Source organism: Setaria italica, chromosome I, assembly GCF_000263155.2.
Source record: "Setaria italica strain Yugu1 chromosome I, Setaria_italica_v2.0, whole genome shotgun sequence".
Taxonomy (NCBI): Eukaryota; Viridiplantae; Streptophyta; class Magnoliopsida; order Poales; family Poaceae; genus Setaria; species Setaria italica.
The window spans coordinates 22624866-22644940 of NC_028450.1; the positions used below are offsets into that span (position 1 = coordinate 22624866).

The following is a 20075-nucleotide window of genomic DNA, read 5'->3' on the forward strand; positions in this document are numbered from 1 at the left end:
CCCCGCCGCCTCCGCCTCGGCCTCCGGTTCCTTCTCCGACCCGCGCAGCCGCGCGCCTCCGGCGTCGCATCACCCGCACCCGCAGCCGCCGCATCTCCTCCACCCCAGCCACTCCCTACCCGCCTTCCCCGCCGCGGCCTCCCGCTCCGCCGCCGCCGTCTGGCCCCCTCCCCCGGGGCCACACCACTCGGGCTCCCTCCTGGAGTTCGCCGCCGCCCCGGCCTCGCGCGCGCACCGCCCTCCCGCCCGCTCCGCGGCGCGCGCCGACCGACCGCCCCCGCTCGAGCTGCGCCCGCGCCCGCCCAGGGAGTCGCAGGCCCGCGCCGCGCTCCGCGCGCTCGCCTGCTGCCGCGATGCTTCCCGCGGCGGCGCCCGCCTGTGCCTGTGGGCCGCGGGCGAGGCCGGTGTCAGGGCGTGGGACCTCGCGGACGCCTTCCGCTTGCCGCCGGCTCGGCAGCGCTGGGGCGACGAGGCAGCCGCGCCCTTCAGGGAGTCGAGCAGGACGCCGCAGGCGCTCTGCCTCGTGGCGGACCCCGGTCGTGGGGTGGTGTGGAGCGGCCACGCGGACGGCCGGGTCATGGGGTGGAGCGCGGATCCTGGACCGGACGCGGGGGAGTGCCTCGCGTGGGAGGCGCACCGTGGGCCGGTCTTCGCGTTTGGCCGTCTCTCCCTACGGGTAATTCTCCTGCCTCCATTCTCTGGCGATCAGTACGGATTTGCACCACTCAGATACAATGTAGCACTAATTATCGTGATTATTGGAGAATCGCGAACTATTTTGGCTTTGCAACTTTAGTAGAGCATTGTTTCTCCTTCACCGAAGGTGGGCCTGTCTTAGACAGTAAAACAGAATGTACAACTGGTTTAGCTTATACCTAATTACCTATTGTACACCTGATAAAATAGTTCCAAGTACTGAAAATAAACTCTTCCTCACTGGGGGCATGTAGCCACGCAAGAGGAGCTGTATTCTCTTTCCTCTGGTAAATCCTCAGTTCCAATAACTTTCTCCAGATCAGTCTTATGTTCCTAGCAGTTGCAGGCATTCTGTTACTTGTTTACAATCGTGTTTGCAATACCATTTGCAGTCTCTTTATTTTACTAGCTTCATGAAATATGGCTTAGTGTTGTGTTCAATACACTACTGCTGGATCTGCCAAATGACTCATTGAATAAGCAAATGCCTACTATCACCAGACTTCATCAACTGAAATGTGACAAGGCATTGCTAACTTTCCAGATCATGATGTGTTGATCCAGCCTAGGAGGAACTAGGTAGTTTTTCATTAAGAAGAAGAAATAGGCACCCTAATTCGAGTTGAAGAGGACTCAGACCTGGGTGGCTGGGATGCACAATCACATCTCCACCCCTCCAATCAGCTGAGCTAGGCTTACTTTCTTGTTGTGGTCTCTATCACTCAGTACATATATTTTTAGCTGCGTGTTATCTCAGAATTGAATCAGAGCAATTACAAGTAATTTAAAAATCAGTTACTTACATTTCAAGTACAAGGAGTTCTAACCTCTACATGTGGTTGAAGCTTGGTGTCATATTTTTTTAACTAAGCAAAAGCTTTACTATAGTACTCAAATTCCTGCACTATCACATCCTGCCTCCAAATATTTTTGGTACACTTTAATGGCACCAAAAGTTCTTCGTGTTATATCATCCTTGTACTGTTGACAGTTTAACATTTTGCGGTGAAGATTTTCTTTAGATATGTGAAATACCCTCAATAACCCTCTCACTTATTTTCTAGTTCTCATGCATTCCTTCTCTATTATTTTCCTCCCTTGCTGCCAGACCAACAAGAACCATCCCTTCCTACCTTCAGTTGCTACTCCCTCAACATTGATTGCCATCTATATCTGCACAGTTAGTTAGCATCTCTGTCTTCTTCATTTATAGGTGGTAAGCCTTTGATATCCACTAGCACCACCAGGGCATGTCTCTACTCTTTGGTGAGCCTCTGACTTCATATCTTGCACTTCCTAATCGACCAGAGAGCCCTTCAATATCCTGCTCCAACTGGCAACTGTAGTTAAACTTATATCTCCGATCAAACCATATGCATGCATGACGTGCTGATTTTTATTGCATGTTTTAATAGGTGATTTGTGGTCTGGGTCTGAAGGGGGAGTAATCAAAGTATGGTATGGAGAAGCGATTGAGAAGTCACTTGTTTCACAAAGAGAAGAAAAGCGTAAGACCTCCTTTTTAGTTGAAAGATCATCCATTGACCTTAGGGACATGGTCAGTGATGGAGGGGCCTGTCCCTTGCCTGCCGTAGATGTAAAACTTCTATTGTCTGACAATTCTAGATCAAAAGTATGGAGTGCTGGTTACCTCTCATTTGCACTCTGGTACACTTCATGTGTTCATTTATCTTGTTGCATTTGACTGACATTAGTCCAGCTATTTCTATATTTGTGTAATACTGTTATCTATTTTTGCCATGCAGGGATTCACGCACTAAGGAGCTTCTAAAAGTGGTAAATATTGACGGCCAAGTTGATACCCGTTTCGACATCTTATCTGCTCAGGATCCATGTAGCTATGAAACAAAGCAAACCTTATTCTCCTCTCCAAGGAAAGAGAAAGCTCGCAGTCCTGTTGGTTTCTTGCAGAGATCACGAAATGCTTTGTTGGGAGCAGCTGATGCAGTCCGGAGAGTTGCTGTTAAAGCAGGTTTTGGAGATGACACTCGGAGAATAGAAGCATTTACAATGTCGACGGATGGGATGATCTGGACAGGATCTGCAAATGGCTCTCTTGCCCAATGGGATGGTAGTGGTAACCGCTTGCAAGAGTTCCTGCATCATTCATCATCTGTTCAATGCATTTGCAGTTTTGGAACAAGATTATGGGTGGGTTACATGGATGGCAGCATCCAGCTGTTGGACCTTGAAGGAAACTTGTTAGGCCAATGGGCTGCACATAGTAGTCCAATTCTGAGTATGGCTGTTGGAGGTTCATATATCTTTACACTGGCTGGTCATGGAGGAATCCGCGGATGGAACTTGTCATCCCCAGGGCCTCTTGACAGCATTTTGCGTTCAGAGTTGATTGAGAAAGATGCATCATACAAAAATTTTGAATATATGAAAGTATTAGTAGGTTCGTGGAATGTTGGGCAAGAAAAGGCATCCTATGAATCTTTAAGAGCTTGGCTAAAACTCCCGACACCAGAAGTTGGAGTTATTGTAGTTGGATTGCAGGAGGTAGACATGGGTGCTGGTTTTCTTGCAATGTCTGCTGCCAAAGAAACGGTATAGATTTCGTATTCAGAAATTTTACAGTTTTGTTGTTTATTACATAATCATTATGAAGACATGCCTGCTAATGGTTGCAAAAATCATCTGAAGATATATCCTATGTACTGGGCTAGTCCAAGTCCTAGAAACTTGCAGCACTGGATTTCTGGACCAAAATATTATGAAACATATTGTGAATTTTAGTTAACAACTAGTTAGTTGAAGATTTATTGTGATTACATATAATATTGCCTCATTGTTCAATCTTCCAGTCTTGGCCATAATTGTACTCGTAGATTTTGTTTAGACTTGTGGCTACCTTTTTCAATTTTCTGTAAAGTTCCCCAAATGACACAAGCCACTGCAAAGAGGAAGTTTGATTATTACCTATTTAGAAGTTGAAATTTTCGAGAAAGTTAATAAGCATAGTTTTTAGAAAAAAATGTTCTACCATTTCTTTTTTACTATCTGTAACGCTGAGTTCCTTGTATCATTTATACTGTCTTTAGGTAGGGCTAGAGGGAAGTCCAAATGGAGAGTGGTGGTTGGATGTCATTGGCCAGATTTTGAAGGGCCACTCCTTTGTGCGTGTTGGTTCAAGGCAGATGGCTGGATTAATCATTGCTATATGGTAATCTGTTTAGGACTAGATCCTCTTTTCCTTGAGCTGAATATCCAAATTGTCATTTGTTTTTGTGGAAGCTATTTAATTTCTTCTTTCTTCAGGGTCAGAATAAATCTTAAGCAGTTTATTGGGGATATTGACAATGCAGCAGTGGCATGTGGATTAGGGCGAGCAATCGGCAACAAGGTGCTCATTCTATGTTATTGATTGTTCCCCCATTTTTAATATTGATTATCATAGGAATATTGTTTACAAGTAACATCAACAAATTAAATATGCTTTACATTCAGCAACCATTTCAACAAGCAAATATTCTGCGAAAGTTACTCTTAGTGAAGCAATGATCTAGTTTACTGTATCTTTGATGTATCTGACTATTTCAGGGAGCAGTAGGATTGAGAATGAGAATACATGATAGAAGCATTTGCTTTGTAAATTGTCATTTTGCTGCACATATGGAAGCTGTGAGCAGAAGGAATGAAGACTTTGACCATGTATTTAGATCAATGACATTTTCTTCCCCTTCCAATGGATTATTGACGACATCAGGTATTTGTTCAATCTTCTCTCATTAACTTTTTTGCATTAGCTTACGGACGTGCAAATTTGTGAAGATTTTTGTGCAGATTTTTGCTAATCACATTCTTCAGTTATCAATATTTTATCTTATGTACACTTGTTTTGTTTTTACAGTTTCTGGTTCTGGTACTCAGCTTCTTCGAGGAGCAAATGTATGCTGTTAGTCATCTTCATTATTTTTTTAGCAGATAGAGTTATTGCTGGATCCATATTGTGTGATTGTAAAACAGCTGTCATGTTGCCATGACAGGGATCAGGACTGCCCGAGTTGTCAGATACAGACATGATTGTGTTTCTTGGTGACCTCAACTACCGGCTTTCTAATATTTCTTATGATGAGGCAATGGGCTTGGTTTCCCGTAGATGCTTTGATTGGCTGAGAGACAATGACCAGCTACGAGCAGAAATGAGATCTGGAAGAGTCTTCCAGGGGTTACGTGAAGGAGAATTCAAGTTCCCCCCTACTTACAAATTTGAGAAACACATAGCAGGCTTATCAGGTTTAAAACTATCTTTTTAAAATCATAGTTATTGTTCAGGATTAATTGCATTAGCATAACTATACATTGCAATAGTCTAAGTAGGGAGTCCCTACTTGCAAAATTAGTTGATAATATTCCTAGATCTTCTGAAGCACTGGTTGTAAGGATCTTCACTTTTATTTTTCTTATAGGTTATGATAGTAGTGAGAAAAAGCGCATTCCAGCCTGGTGCGACAGAATCCTATATCGAGACAGCCGAGCTAGTTCGGAAACTGAGTGCTCTTTGGAATGTCCTGTGGTTGGTTCAATATCACTGTAAGTTGTTTGCTGTTTGACTATCTCACTATATATAATGCTGTTACATCTATGCTGTCAATTAATTTGCATTGCCTGTTATTCTATTTTTGCAGGTATGACTCTTGCATGGAAGCAACAGACAGTGATCACAAACCTGTAAAATGTGTGTTCAATTTAGATATTGCTCATGTCGACAAGCAAACAATGAGGAAGAAATATGGGGAAATAATGACCTCAAATAAGAAAGTGCGGTACTTGCTTGAGGGTATGGAGGCTTTCCCTGAAGTAAATATCAGCACTGATGATATCATTCTGCAAGATCAAAACCCTTCTGTTGTGAAATTACAAAACAGAAGTACAAAAGAGTTGGCTTGTTTTGAGATCATTGGTCAGATACCAAACTCGTCTGGCACACCTTTTTCAGGTTTCCCTTCTTGGCTGAAGGTAGGTTACTGCTTTGTCTTTATACTCCTTATCCTACGCTAAAAATGTACTTCATTTGAAATTTTGAACATAGTTTAGTATAGCCTGGGACATGACTTGTACACAGATGACTGTCACACAACCGATTGTATGGGAACTCATCAAGAGTTGGCTATGCCCAACAATGATGGTGGAAAGATTAAGTAACTGATGCCAATCTGCAAGTCTTATTACATCTAGGTTTTCAATTACATGACTAGCATGTTTTATGATTGAGATGATAATGAAGCTGGCCAACTTTTTTATGTCTTGTTTTTTCAATTTAATATCTGTTAGATGCCATGAGCTTAATGCTTTTAGAACTGAAATAGTATGTGTCCACCACAGGTTTCTCCAGCAGTTGGTATGATTTCTCCAGGACAATCAGTGGAAGTGACATTGCAACATGGACAACTACGAAGTCAGGACTATCTTTCTGGAACCTCAGGGAATAGTTCTGGAGCTGACCAAGAAAAGGCTGCAACGCTGCTGGTGACGGTCACTGGAGTGTACTCGACAGCCAGGAGAGATCACAAGATACATGTACAGCACCAGAACGGCAGGGACGCATTTCCGGCAAGAGGTTACAACTTTGCGGATCGATTCTTTGGTTGAGGCATGGTTGTGAAGCTAATTTAGTTTGTGGATCAGAGAGGTTGGAACTACTGGGCGTGTGATGACGCATAGCCGGTTTTTCTTTTCATCTAAGTGTGCATAGAAATTGAATGTTGTAGGGAAAAAAATCTTATTGTGAGAGTGACAGCAAAAAAGGGTTTCTTGATGTAAAATTTATCGTCCCAAAGAAAATTTTTGAACAAGTACGGCGATATAAACTGCAAAGCTGATATTTTCTGAACGACTCGGTCAGAGATGAGCCTAAGGCAGGGATCCAGCAGTGCCCCCTGCGCAGCGCTCAAGTACGTACTACGTAGTGCGTGGCACTGCAGCAGTTAGAGAAAGAAATGAAGTCATGCTGTGGCCTGAGGCAGATAGGGAGAAGAACTATGAAACGCTCCAACCTCCGCACCCAAGGAGGGAAAATGGAACAAGATTTGCAACATAAAGAATATACAACTACAATTGTAATGCATCGTCAAGAATATGGAGATCATCGGCCGGCTGTATTTTAGCTTACCTTACGGCCTTCGTCCCCCCGCCTTTTCCCCGATGACACCACCGCCTCACTAGTGCCGTCCCCGGCGCTGGCAAGACCTGCCTTCGAGCTCCCACCCCTGCCGTTTTTCCTCCTCCCCCTTCTCCTTCTCTGTCGATGGCCGCTCGCCTCTACCTCTGCAGCCGTCTCGGCCGCTCCCGTGCTAACCCGTCGCTGGTGTTTGCCGCACCGTCTTCACTGCCCAGCTAGGGGTCCTCCGCCGCTCAGCTCCGACGGCGCCCGCTCCGCCGCCATCTCGACTGCCACTACCGTCGACCGGTGAGCCACCCCGAAGCCTACTCCAGACCCGCAGACCATAGGTAACCCCAACCCCCAACCTCAAACCTGGAATCCCGAACCCTAAGGTTCACCTGCGCCATTGCCGGAGCTGGGAGAGAAGAACACCGGCCGGCCATTCCAGTCAACTAAAATACGGCCGGCCATTTTGTAGTCATTACCTTAAATAAAAATGGATAAAAATCCCATGTTCACGTCTCACGTAGGTTTTAGGTTTAGTTTGAAAAGTCAGGTGCACAATTTTTTGCTCTTAGAGGGTTGTGGAAATGATAAATGCTACCTTTTAAAACTTATGAATGCAACATTCCGAATTTTGCAAATAATTCCGAAAAAAGGTATCTGCAACTGCAAGAGAAGCGGTTGTGAAACATATTGAATTCTTGATTCAAGATTGCAACAAAAATATTTCAAAATATGTTGGCGCGCCCGAGCACGTAATGACTGACATGTTTGGATATGTTGCAGTACACATAATCCTTTGCCGTTGGAGCTCCATGTGGCTGCTTGGACCACCATCTATTACTTACCAATTTGGGAAGAGAGAATATGTGCTGCATGGTATAAGTATTTTGGTTTTTTCCTTCGTTAGCACTTCGCGATTGTTCGTCTAGCATCTAATGCCCAGAACACCTAATATATACTATTTACTTTTTGTTCTTTCTATTTTTCTTTAGATTGATCCAATCTCTTATTGTTTCCGGTAAAGAAAATGTGAGTCAAGTAATAATTTTTATAAAATTTATCGGAACATTTGATTTCTTTACCGGGGACATTTACTTTTTTTTTACAAAACATTTTTTTCTCAAACGGAAAACATGTCCGAAATATTTTTGTAAATAATTCTGTTTTAAAAAAAATTTCACAATTAATTTCAAAACCAAGCATTTCTATTAGTTAAGTTGAAAATCAAGAACCATATTAATTGCAGGTTGGACATAGGACACTTTTTTTCGACAATGCAATTAAGCAATCCATCATATGTTTAAGACTGAGAATTTCCGTCGACAGCAAAATATACGTGCATTTACAAGGATGGGGGTGCGTACATGAACACAAGTGTTATAAGTGCAGACGTACTGTGTTCATGTCAACACACGAGAAGGCATCCTGACCGTCCATCTGAGCCAAAACCCCACACGCGACGACAGAACGGCGCGGCAGGCGGTTGTGGGGAGAGGCGAGAGGATGCTGCGCTGCCTGTACACGCAGCGGCGGTGGGCGCACCGCCGCGGCGGCTTCGTGACCGGCGGCACCGGCTGGTCCAAGCCGCCGCCGCCGGGCCTCGGCCCCGCCGCGGGGGCGGGCGCGAAGAAGTCGGAGTGGTGGGCGGTGGACGGGGAGATGCACGAGATCGGGGACGGCGTGCCGCACCGCGAGCGCTTCGCCATCCCGCGGGATAACCTCCCCAACCGCCGCCGGAAGCAGATGCGGGAGCAGTTCATGCGCCGCACGCGCCTCGTCCTCAAGGACTCGGTAAGGGCCCCCCGACCGAGCCTGACAGCTCTTCCGCTGCTCCCCTCAGTCCTCCCCCCACGCCCTTTTTCCTTAAACCCTAGGACTTGCCGCAGTTTGTTGTCTTCCTACTGAGTAGTTAGTTTATATGGACGAATTTAATCTTGGTTACCATAAAATCTTGAGTCAAGGTTATCCAGCGAAATGGGTTCAGTGTGGGATTTACCGCTGTCTTCTCCATTTGTTTTTAGCTTTGGTACAACTGGAGTACCCTTTAATTTCCTGAAACTATTTAAGTGAAGTCAATTATTCAGGATTGCCTCTTTATTCGTTTCTAGAGGATTTGGTGGAGTTACAATGTAAAGAATTCTGCTGGTTCCTTTGCACTTCCTGTAGCAAATTCATGGGCATCAATTGAGTTTAGGATCTAGCCTTCACATTGGAATGACTGAATTCAGTGCATCTTGTTTGAGACTAATAACTCTTAATTGTATATTGTATAGTAACAATCAAGTTACTTCATTCATACGAGGGACGGTGCATAGTGTGAACTGAAAAGCATATTGTGATTAACAATTTTTGTGATAAGTGCATGCTTCGTAGGTGGAAAGTCAAACTGAAACATTAGTTACTTTGTTCTGAGGCTAGAATTTATTGGCTATGGTGGCCTATAACTATAAGTCCAGAATGGTGTTCTTTGATGCTAGGAACCTGACCAGTGAGCACAAAAAATTTACAGGAACACGAAACATGGTGCAAAAAGTACATGGAACTATACCAAGAACTTAGAGAAAACTGGGAAAGGTTGTATTGGGATGAAGGTTATTCAAAAAAGATTGCTGAATCTCATGCTAATTATGACTCTGCTGAAGAAGATGATCTTGACTTCTCGCCATACAGGTAGCATGGTCAATAGATCTCTTTTGTTTTCCTTGCTTACTGCTTAGTTGAATTGGTTATTTTTAACACCATACACATTGTTTCAGTTTCCACTGTATTCTTTTAATCATATCTGCTAGAACTGTGCCCTCATGATTGTTTGTTGGATTGTTGCAACTTTAGGATGTTTATGGATATTTTAAATTTTGCTGTCCATCTGGTATGCTATATGAACAAATTAGCGCCAAGAGTATATTATATCTTGATCCCAGAAAGTCTCATTACTGTTTTTGTATTGCAGTAGGAGAAGGCAGTCCAATTTAGAATCAAACAAGGTGCGTTCTCTCTGTGGTACTGATACATCTCATAGATAATTTCTTTATGTTGAGGGACTTGCATCTTGCTATGGACTAAAGATGCTAATGCTTTGGGCTCTTCACATCCTTTGCTTATTGCTCTCTGTTTGTACAGAAGCTTATTGAAATGTAGAAGAGTACTAAGGCTCAACTCGCTGTTGCTTTTCTGTACTTTAAAACCCATGTGGAAAGTCAGTTGTGAAAAATCTGGTGCCCCATTTTGTAAATCAGACTTGGTTACAACTTATATTACCCAATAGTTACTTGTCTATTTACTCTCACTTGACTATTTTTTTAGCATCTATTCTTATACTTGTAATTGCAACAGGGCTTAGGGGAAATAGCTAATGAAAAATCAAATACTCCAGTAACAATGTTGTTGTAATCCACTACACTGCTTAATGGAGCTGAAATAATATGTCTCATCAAATTACCTAGTTAGAATTATTTGGAATGCCTGTGACTGCTCTAATCTTTTGCCATATTGGGCCTAAGTTGGCTATGCACAGAGCCACACCCACATGTTGAAAGTAAATGAATTATCATATTATTTCAATGAATGAAATAGAGCCAGCGAATGAAGCAGATTCATTAAAAGCTCAATTGACAGATAAAAACTGAAAAAATAATGTATTTAGCATACATTTGCCCTGGGGAATCTCTTTTGTCTTTTAACATATTCCTGGAACTTTGGATTAAGAGTTGGCAGAACATCAGGCAATCCGAAACTTTCTTAACTGACATTCAAGAGAAAAGGATGAATATTAAAATTGTGCAGGAAACTTTCAGTTAACTTTATAGTGCTACCTGAACTGGATCAAATCTGCTGTCAGTTCTTCAATATTGTGTATGTTCTTTTGCTGCATCAGTAATCATGTTTGATATCAACAATAGGTCAACTATTAAAATTCAAAAAGTGTTGTCAGCTATGAGTTTGTACTGCAGGACCTTCACTTTGGGGTGAACAAACAAGGTGAAACGTGGGAAAGGGTTACTCAAATTCGTGACAAATTTGAATATGACAGAGAAAGGAGAATGAGAGAACGAGGTAAGCTCATGTTTGTTGGTACTGGATTTTTTTTGGCTATACATATAAAGCTGGTATGAGGCATTTCCACTATTGTCGTTATTTTAATAAATGGTTGATGGTATTGTTTCTTGCAATAAAATAAGTCATGTTACATGCCTTCTCAATGAATGGCAGCTTGCACCCTTTTGACAACTCGGCAAAAATGTACTGTTATAGATAGTTATGCATTTTAAGTTTGATTGGTGTTGCTTACATTGAGCCTTTATATGTTCTGTTTGTGTTTTCACATTTTGTCATCTATTATCTCCCTGTATCTTGCAGCATTTGCTCCCATGAACATGGAGAGCAATTTTGGTCGGCATGATCTGAGATTTAGAAGCCAGGATGATTCAAATTTTGCTCCGACAGATGCGAGTGACGATTTTGGCTCTCATGGTCAGACTTTCGGACACCGTTCTGATCGAAGTTTCCAAAACAGCTCAAGTTTCAGGAACCATGGCGATTCAAGGTTCCAAAATGAATCAAATTTCAGAAACCAACGTGAATCAGATTTCCAACACAAATCAAGTTTTGGAAATCACCGGTATCCAAATTTCCAAAACCAACGTGACACCAGAGACCATGCATTTGATGACTAGACGTAGCCATAATCTTGCTGTGAGAAAGTGGTTGTTGATTTGCTGGCAACTTGAGCATGCCGATTTTCTTGAGATGTAGTAATTTATGGCTTGTGTCACAGAAATTATTTTATGTGGTAGTGCCTGGCAACGAAATAGAAAGGAAAAGAATTTCTGTTGTAAACTTGTTTGCTGCTTAGCCGAAATAGTAGGCATTTATAAGAAATAGCTGCTTGAAGATGATATGCATTAGCAGATACTGCTCTGTTCTACTCTTCAGGCCATTGCGGGATCAGGACCATCTGGATCGGCATGCTCTTTGCTGAACAGTAAAAGGTTGAAGCAGTATGAGGTTAACTTCCAATCCGGCCAGTCCCTCTGCAGCTTGCTCCCAACATTGCGTTTTGTCGTAGTAATTCTGTTTTCCGGTGCCAGATTGCTCTGTGTTAATTGTCCAATTCATGTAAATGGATAGACTTCTTCAAGCTCCCAGTTTATGTTCTTCAAATCGAAATATCTGAGCTGAACCTTTTCAACTCAATAAAATTATCGTTGCTGACAAAGTTTTAACCTTCTGGTGGTATGTTAAACCCATATAAGGCCATACGTCATTTTCTGCTTACCCTTTTCTGTTACGTGGCCTTTTCCTACCCGTATGTATCTAATGTTTCTTTAATGGAAAAGGTCCTTTTGACGTCCCTCGTCTGTCACCGTAGTCTGAGTTTCGTCCCTCATGTGCAAAACCGGGTATCGGCCATCCCTCAACTTTAAAATCCGTTTAATTTTTATCCCTCGGTTGTTTTGAGAGTGGTTTCCCATAATATGGCGCTAGGTCCCACATGCCATGTAGCTTTCTTCCTCTTCTCTCTTCCTCCTTCCCCTTTCTCTTCATCCTCTCTTTCTCTCTCCGTTAGACATCGACGGCCCTATGCCCTCGTCGCAATAGCCGCAGCTGCACGGCTCAGCGGAGATTCGTGCTAGGGCGACCTCTAGGTCGGCACGCAGGTCCTGTCGAAGGTGACGAACGCGAACCCTCTCTGTCTTCCCCACCCGGCTGCAAACCAAGTGAGGCACTGCACGCCGCCATCGCCAGGTAAATGGTATGAGCGCCCTGAGGAGGTTGGAGGCCTCGGCTGTCGAGCGGCGTTGCTACCGTAGAGTGCCCAGATGACATTGTGCAGGGGAGCTCACGCTATCGGGACCGCTCATGTTGGGGGGGAGGATAAGAGAGAGGGGAAGGAGGAAGAGAGCCACCTAGTATGTGGGGCCTCAAATATGTGGGACCTAGCGCCACGTTATGTGAAACCTCCCTCAAAACAGCCGAGGGACAAAAATAAATGGATTTTAAAGTTGAATGATGGTTAATATCCAATTTAGCACGTGTGGGACAAAACTTAGACTACGATAATAGAGGGACGTCAAAATGACCTTTTTCCTTCTTTAATTTAATTCTGTAGGATTCTGGCCCAACCCATTACCAGGCCAAGCCCAACAAGTCCAACACAAGTCTAATCGGCCCATTGTGCAATGCTTGTGTCACTCCAAAGGTCCAGATGGTGAACCAACACGATCGAACGGCCCAGAATCTCCAGATCTCGCTATAAAGCGACAGCCACACGCACCGCGCAAAACCCTCCCGGCTCAGGCTCGTCCGTCGCAGCGCCGCCGCCGCTCGTCGCCTCCATCTAGGGCATCTCCCCTTCCTCTCCACCGCCGCCGAGCTCAAGCAAGCCCTGCAAGATGGTATGTTTCGATCGTTTTCCTCTACGTCCTCTCTAAGATCCGAATTTGTTCCTCCTCAATCTGATTATGAGATTGATTCGTTGCGCAGGTGCTCCAGAACGACATCGACCTGCTCAACCCCCCGGCGGAGCTCGAGAAGCTCAAGCACAAGAAGAAGCGCCTCGTCCAGTCCCCCAACTCTTTCTTCATGGTACCTCTTGTTATCCCTAATTTGCCCACCGTTTCTGTGGTCGGGGCAAAGCTACCTATTTTTCGTGCACCTTTTTTCTTGTTTTCCCATGTATTAATTGAGAAATATCGTTCTTGTGTTGCAGGACGTCAAGTGCCAGGGATGCTTCAGCATGTAAGTTTTACTGGCCCTCCAGCCTCGTTTCTAGGTTTAGACCTACGAAGTTCTCGGTCATTGATTGATACATTCTTGTCGTTGTAGATTTATGGTAGTCTTTACTTATCATCGTTGATTGATTCTCGTCACGGTAGCCTTTACTTGATTGATTCTAGTCTATCCACTGCACGTGATGCTTGTAATTGTGAAACCACCTGTAATGCATGCTTGTCCAAGCGTGCTATCACACTGATATTTGGTGAAAGTTAACTTGTGCAGTCACATTGGTAGGGTTTCTGTAATTGCTATTGTGAGTCACTAATTTTCAATGTCCTTTGCTTGGCTGATAATTGTCATGTTATTAGTTTAATTCCTGCCACATTTTTTATTGGAACTTAATTTTTTTTGAATATCAGAGTTAGCAGGTATTTAAAAAATCTCAGCAAATCACTCTTTACCAATCTACCATGATCAGTTTCTCTTGGTGTACTTTGTATGGTAGCATGCACAAATTTTTGAATATCAGAGTTAGCAGGTACTTAGTTGTTTGGTATTTGAGAAGAGGTATTGGATTTTTATGTTGTTAAACTAAAATTTTTGTGAATTGTACCTCCAAAATTCTAAACAGGCACAGATTTTGGATGAGTGAGTACTGTATTGTGGTCATGTTACTTAATAATGATTGTTCTTTGCTACTTTATGTTTGAACAAGTTGGATATTGACATCAATGTATGCTGTGCGCTATGAACTTTGCACTGATTTTGCTTCTAAACATCATTTTTTTTTCTTGTCTCCTGAATTTGAATTTGATTTTGTTTTGCAGAACCACTGTTTTCAGCCACTCCCAGACTGTTGTGGTGTGCCCAGGCTGCCAAACTGTCCTCTGCCAGCCCACTGGAGGAAAGGCCAGGCTCACGGAGGGCTGCTCCTTCCGCAAGAAGGGAGACTAGATTATAGTCTGGAAGATGATGTTTGTACTGAGCTGGTGTTTCACTTTCGAGTATGTAGTCTTCAAATTTTGCGCTATGTGAAGTGTTAGGGTCCTGAACTGCTGCTTAGCTAAAAGGCTTTCAATATCTATTCCAGTGCTATGTATCGGATGCTACTACTCAATATTCTGTTCGCCACCTGCTTTGTCTAATTAGCTGGGGTTGTTTTGGATTGTGATAAACAAGTGGTGAAATTGTTGAATTATACTCTGGGTTTTGGCTTACTGATATGTCGTCCTTTTTTTTAGCAAAAACTTTTTTGTGGCTTTCCATTACTTGCATGCTCTTTTGATTAATCTATGGTAGGTTAAGCCTGCACTTTGCCTGATCATTACTGTTTTGGGTTTTGTATTGTAAAGTGCTGATTGGAAATGTAAGTCGTTATGGATTCCTGTTGAATTCTGTTGTTTGAAACAAGATTTAGGGTTTCTAATTGTCTAGTAAGATTTATGGTTTCATTACTGTTCTTAGATGTAATTGTTCATGTAGGGGGTGTTTGGATACGAGATGTTAAACTTTAACAGTGTCACATCGGATGTTCGGATGCTAATTAGGAGAACTAAACATGAGCTAATTATAAAACTAATTGCAGAACCCTGTGCTAATTCGCGAGACGAATCTATTAAGCCTAATTAATCCATCATTAGCAATTGGTTACTGTAGCACCACATTGTCAAATCATGGACTAATTAGGTTTAATAGATTCGTCTCGTGAATTATACTCCATCTGTGCAATTAGTTTTGTAATTAGCCTATGTTTAATACTCCTAATTAGCATCCAAACATCCGATGTGACAGGTGTTAAACTTTAACACATGGTTGCCAAACAGGCCCGTAAACTAGAACGGGTTTAGAGGGAGTGGTGGCCGTACTAGAACTGGACGGGTAGCTTGAGAGTCTGGGTTTCCATCGGAGGGGCAGGACCCCGCAGGAGAGTGGTGGGGAGATGGGCTGTCAGAGGGGGTTAGTGTTGGGGATGTTAGAGCATCTCCAGCCGACTGATTTTTCCCTTTTCCCTTTATCACCTGAAATTCCCTTACACGATTTTAGAATTTTTAATTTTAGAATTTTAAGGGAAGGTGCGGAAAGATTTTTCCCTTTCCCCTCTATCACCTGAAATCCCCTTTCACGATTTTAGAATTTTTTATTTTAGAATTTTAAGGGAAGGTACGGCCCCTTTCTTCTCTTCCTCTTCTTACACGTGGACTCACCTATCATACTATGATAGATGTTCTTTTTCCTCTCTCCCTCTGTTCTCACCCTTCTCTCTCCATTCTCTACCTGTGCCCTCGCTTGAGGAGATGGGCATGGTATTGGCGTCACCGTGTGGCTACCTCTAGCGGGATCACGTGTGGCTACCTCTAGCGGGGTCACACGGCACGATGGTGCCCGCTGCGCCCGCCCCCCTCCCCACTCGTGGCCGCGAGGCTTGGTGGCACCCGCTTCAGCACAGGGTGCGCGCGCAGGTCGCGGGGCACGATGGCTTCACCAGGACCGGTCGCCCACCCAGGTCACGAGGCTTGGCGGCGCCTGCAGGGGCCGACCGACGCGCAGGGCGTGGGGCACGGCAGCGCCCCCTAGGGCCGGTCGCTCGCACATGCCGTGGGACACGGCGGTGCCCGCTAGGGCTGGTCGGCGCGCAAGCCCTTGGGCACGACGGTGCCCGCTAGGTCCCACCAGGGGTAGTGGCGGCGCGGACGGTGGGTTGCCGATGGTGGCGCGGCGGATGGCGAGGTGGCCGTCGGTGGCGCGGGTGGACGGTGAGGTGGCCAACGGCGGATCGAGCGGCCAGGGCTTTCTCGTGGCTTGCAGATCCTACGGTTGGAGAGGAATAGGGAGTAAGAGAAGGAAAGGGAGAAGGATGAATTCCCCTTTGTAAAGGGGAGAGGGAGGGGAAGAAAGGGGATTGAGAAAAAAATAGAGGGGAAAGGGATTTTTCTCCCCTAAATCCCCTTTATAGCTTAAAAGAGGAAAGAGAATCTGCTGGAGATGCTCTTACTCCTCCGAACATAGAAGGGAGATAGAGGAAGTAGGGTAGAAATGGGAGAAATAAGCTACAAAACATGAAAGCAAGTGAGAAGAGTGTGAGTCTGTTCTCATGACGCTTTGGGTCCTTTGTACGTAGAAGGGAGGGGATGTCAATTTTCACCCAAATCTCTTGTGGCTACATCATTTACAAGTTCGCACAAGACCCATTTGCTGGACTAGCTTGGTAGCGAGCGATTGGTGTTTCATTTCAGATTTTCAGGAACCAAAGGCAACAAGGGAGGCTCGTAGGATCTTGAGGAGGAAGAAAGAGTTGGGTTGTTGGATTGAAATGACAGCCCTACAATGGGGGATTGGGGGAGGCGATAGATAATTTATTTTAGGTCACAGTCCTCTTCGCTTGAGTTGCATGATGAATTCGCATTTCACTTTGCCAACAGAAGTTGTATCCTTCAGACTTCCAGAGGTCGTTTGCCACTTTGCACAGGCTGCGAAGTAACCAGTGGAGCCGCGCCTGCTGAATCCGGGACGATGCCATTGAGATGGCCATCCATGGCTCCTTGTGGAAGCTTAGCAAACAAACTCGGGCTTCTTTGCGTTAATGAGCGGTTCATTAGTGGCCCAAATCGCACGCCACGGCGCATCACAAATGTTCCTTGCTTCTGCGTCAATACAGCATATAATTCCATTCCTCGTGCCTGCTAAAATGACTTGAACCCATGCTTCCTGCACTACTGCTCTGGAACAAGCGATATTCCAAGCCAAACACAGGCAGGCGTGGCAATGGCATCATCACGACCGTCCGGCGGCGACGCAGAGGCGCCGCTGCTGTCGGCCAGCGGCAGTGGCGCGCAGACGGCGCCGGTTCCGACGACGACCGTCGTCGGCAAGGCGCTGAGCAGCACGGCGGACCTCGCCAAGCACCTCCCCACGGGCGCCGTGCTCGCCTTCGAGATGCTCTCGCCGTCCGTCACCGCCGACGGCACCTGCAACGCGGCGAACCGCGCCCTGACGGGCTGCCTCATCGGCGCCTGCGCGCTCTGCTGCTTCGTGCTCTGCTTCACCGACAGCTACCGCGACGCCGCCACGGGCGCCCTGCGGTACGGCTTCGTCACGCCCAGCGGCCGCCTGCTCCCCGTCGAGGGGGGCGGCCCGCCGCCGCCGCGGGACGAGAGGTACCGGCTGACCGCGCGCGACGTCGCGCACGGGCTGCTCTCGTTCGCGGTGTTCCTGGCCGTCGCCATGGTGGACCGCAACGTGGTCGCGTGCTTCTACCCCGTCGAGTCGGCGTCGACGAGGCAGCTGCTGGCCGCCGTGCCCGTGGCCGCCGGCGCCGCGGGGAGCTTCCTCTTCGCCATGTTCCCGTCCACGCGCCGGGGGATCGGCTTCCCCGTGGGGTCGTCCTGATGAAATACAGTTATCTAAATTGCTTGTGTGTTGCTTCTGTATGTAGTCGTGTGTGGTCGTGTGTTGGGGAGCGCGCTACTGATTGATTTATGAGCCGATTACGCCGGTAATTCGCTGAGACTTGGTTTTACCGGTGGTGCTGGTAAATCCGAACTAACGGTTTACCGCTGGTGCTAGTACATGTAAAAACTGATTTATTTTTATTTCTTGGTGAATCTTGAACATGTGAAACTAGAACGTGTTTGAGATGTGCACATGCTTTAAAATCCATTTTACAGCATGTAACAATATATCTTGTTGCAATTGTTTATTTTTCCTAGATTTTTTTGGCTTAAAAAGTACACCCATGCGCTTCGTCATCAATACAACAATTATGCCACATGCCCAACAGCACAAGTTTCACATAGTTCTTTCGTATGGACTTGTGAGGACTCATATATACCTTCATTCCTATAAGTGTTTACCTTCTCTTTTTTCTCGAACACGCAGGAGAGTTGCATATCATTATATTAATAGAAAAAGAAAGAATCATACATAGATCCAAACGCACACCCACACACCAGAACCTGTGAAATTTAATCACCCTTTACTCCTAAGGCGACCACTATATGAGGCATAAACCTAAACCTAATCCACCCCTCAGATATTTGGCAAGGGGAGGCCCTTGCTCCTATCAAGCTCCACAAATGGTCCTCCTCCTTGGCCAGAATCAGGGCTGTAGTCACTCTGGGGGAAGCCCCATTAAATACACAATCATTTCGATGTCTTCAGATAGTCCAGGCTCCTAGGATGATAATAGAGTTCAAACATTTTCGCACCTCACTACTCACACCATTCTCCACTTCCCCCACCAGATGGCTGTGGAGTAAGGGCTGAGAGACATACATATTGCAGGATGGAGAACCAGAACTGCCTAAGAAGACACACGTGTGTTTACCTTCTCACCAGCTGGCTACAATAAACTCACCTGCCTCGTGTCCCATTAGTAGTTTTGTTACCCATTTGATTGATATGGCGATCACAAAGCACTGACTCCAAGCGATGATGTTGTTGCATTTTGGAATGAGAGGGATCAGTAAAACATCTTCGGCAAAGATATACAGTTGCGTGTCTAGGATACGTTGTAGACTCGTAGTCTGTTGCCATGCTTCATATGCTTTCAAACCCAAATGTATCAGCAGACCTGCTACTCAAGCTCCGATCGACCTCCGGATGAAGAAGCTAGCGAGGCCGGTGGGAGACGAAAAACTTGGAGGTGTGCCAGGGGGAAGGCCTAATCTGCCCTGAGTGGGTCAACAAGGTGACAGCGCCTTGTAATTGCTGCTAGGCCCCATCTGTGAAGCACTTCAGACTAAGAATATAACTAGCTTAAGCACTTAAATTTTGTCATGATCAAATACTGATTTATGGCCCGATTCGCGCTGGTAAATCGCTTGAGATCTTAGTCTTACTGGTGGTGCTGGAAAACCAGAAATACAGATTCACCCCTGGTGCTGTACATGTAAAAATTGATTTATTTTTATTACTTGCTGAATTTTTTTTTGATACTCTACTTGGTGAATCTTGAATAGCTGAAGCTAAAATGTGTTTAAGATATGTATTTGCTTTGAAAGTTGAAACCTATTTTAAAGCTTATAACAAGATATATATCTTGTTGCAATTCGTTTCAAAATTTATTTCCACTGGTAGAGAATAGACCTTCCATCCAGCATTTTTAGTCGCGGTTGTTTTTGGATCCGGGACTAAAGGACCTTTAGTCCTGGGTCTAAATTTTGTAGACTGTCGGAGCCCTTTTAATCCCGGTTGGTGGCTTCAACCGGGATAAAAGTGGAGCTTTTAATCCCGGTTGGAACCACCATAAAATGAATTAGCCCCGGTTGGTGGCTCCAACAGGGATTTATCTCAGCTCTCCGACTCCTCTCTCTCCCTTATCTAATCCTCTCCTCTCGCGCTCCACCCTCTGCTCCCTCTCCCTTCCCCCCCGCGACCTGGCCCTTTCCTCTCTCTCTCTGTCTCTCTCCCTTATCTCCTAGCGCTCCTCCCTCTCTGCTCCCTCCCTTCCTCCCCGCCTCCTCCTCTCCCTCTGCTCCCTCCCTCCCTCCCCGCCTCCCCGACCTCCTCCTCCTAGCTCGGCGTGGGC

The 20075-nt window shown here is 45.2% G+C and overlaps 4 protein-coding genes across 4 annotated transcripts; all 4 read left to right on the top strand.

Annotated features, from left to right (window-relative positions):
• Position 1: 1 nt before the first annotated feature.
• LOC101755733 (type II inositol polyphosphate 5-phosphatase 15) lies at positions 2-6556 on the top strand (the record flags this gene model as incomplete). The annotated part of the gene is made up of 10 exons (XM_022828339.1): positions 2-676; positions 2464-3270; positions 3765-3886; positions 3982-4066; positions 4264-4429; positions 4574-4611; positions 4710-4959; positions 5133-5256; positions 5352-5682; positions 6049-6556. Coding segments are annotated over 10 exons (2865 nt in total), but the record flags the coding sequence as incomplete, so codon positions are not given.
• A 1718-nt stretch (positions 6557-8274) lies between these two features.
• Positions 8275-12047, top strand: LOC101755308. The gene is made up of 5 exons (XM_004952448.2): positions 8275-8623; positions 9342-9502; positions 9783-9816; positions 10783-10885; positions 11189-12047. Exons 1-5 carry the CDS (start codon positions 8336-8338, stop codon positions 11503-11505), a joined length of 903 nt encoding a protein of 300 aa, XP_004952505.1. The 5' UTR covers positions 8275-8335; the 3' UTR covers positions 11506-12047.
• A 1025-nt stretch (positions 12048-13072) lies between these two features.
• On the top strand, positions 13073-14766 carry LOC101754906 (40S ribosomal protein S27). Its single transcript, XM_004952447.3, has 4 exons — positions 13073-13227; positions 13316-13417; positions 13542-13570; positions 14377-14766. The coding sequence occupies exons 1-4, from the start codon at positions 13225-13227 to the stop codon at positions 14501-14503; spliced, it is 261 nt and encodes an 86-aa protein (XP_004952504.1). The 5' UTR covers positions 13073-13224; the 3' UTR covers positions 14504-14766.
• A 2002-nt stretch (positions 14767-16768) lies between these two features.
• On the top strand, positions 16769-18245 carry LOC101754505 (protein DMP6). Its single transcript, XM_004952446.3, has one exon. It carries the CDS (start codon positions 17312-17314, stop codon positions 17933-17935), a length of 624 nt encoding a protein of 207 aa, XP_004952503.1. The 5' UTR covers positions 16769-17311; the 3' UTR covers positions 17936-18245.
• Positions 18246-20075: the final 1830 nt, after the last annotated feature.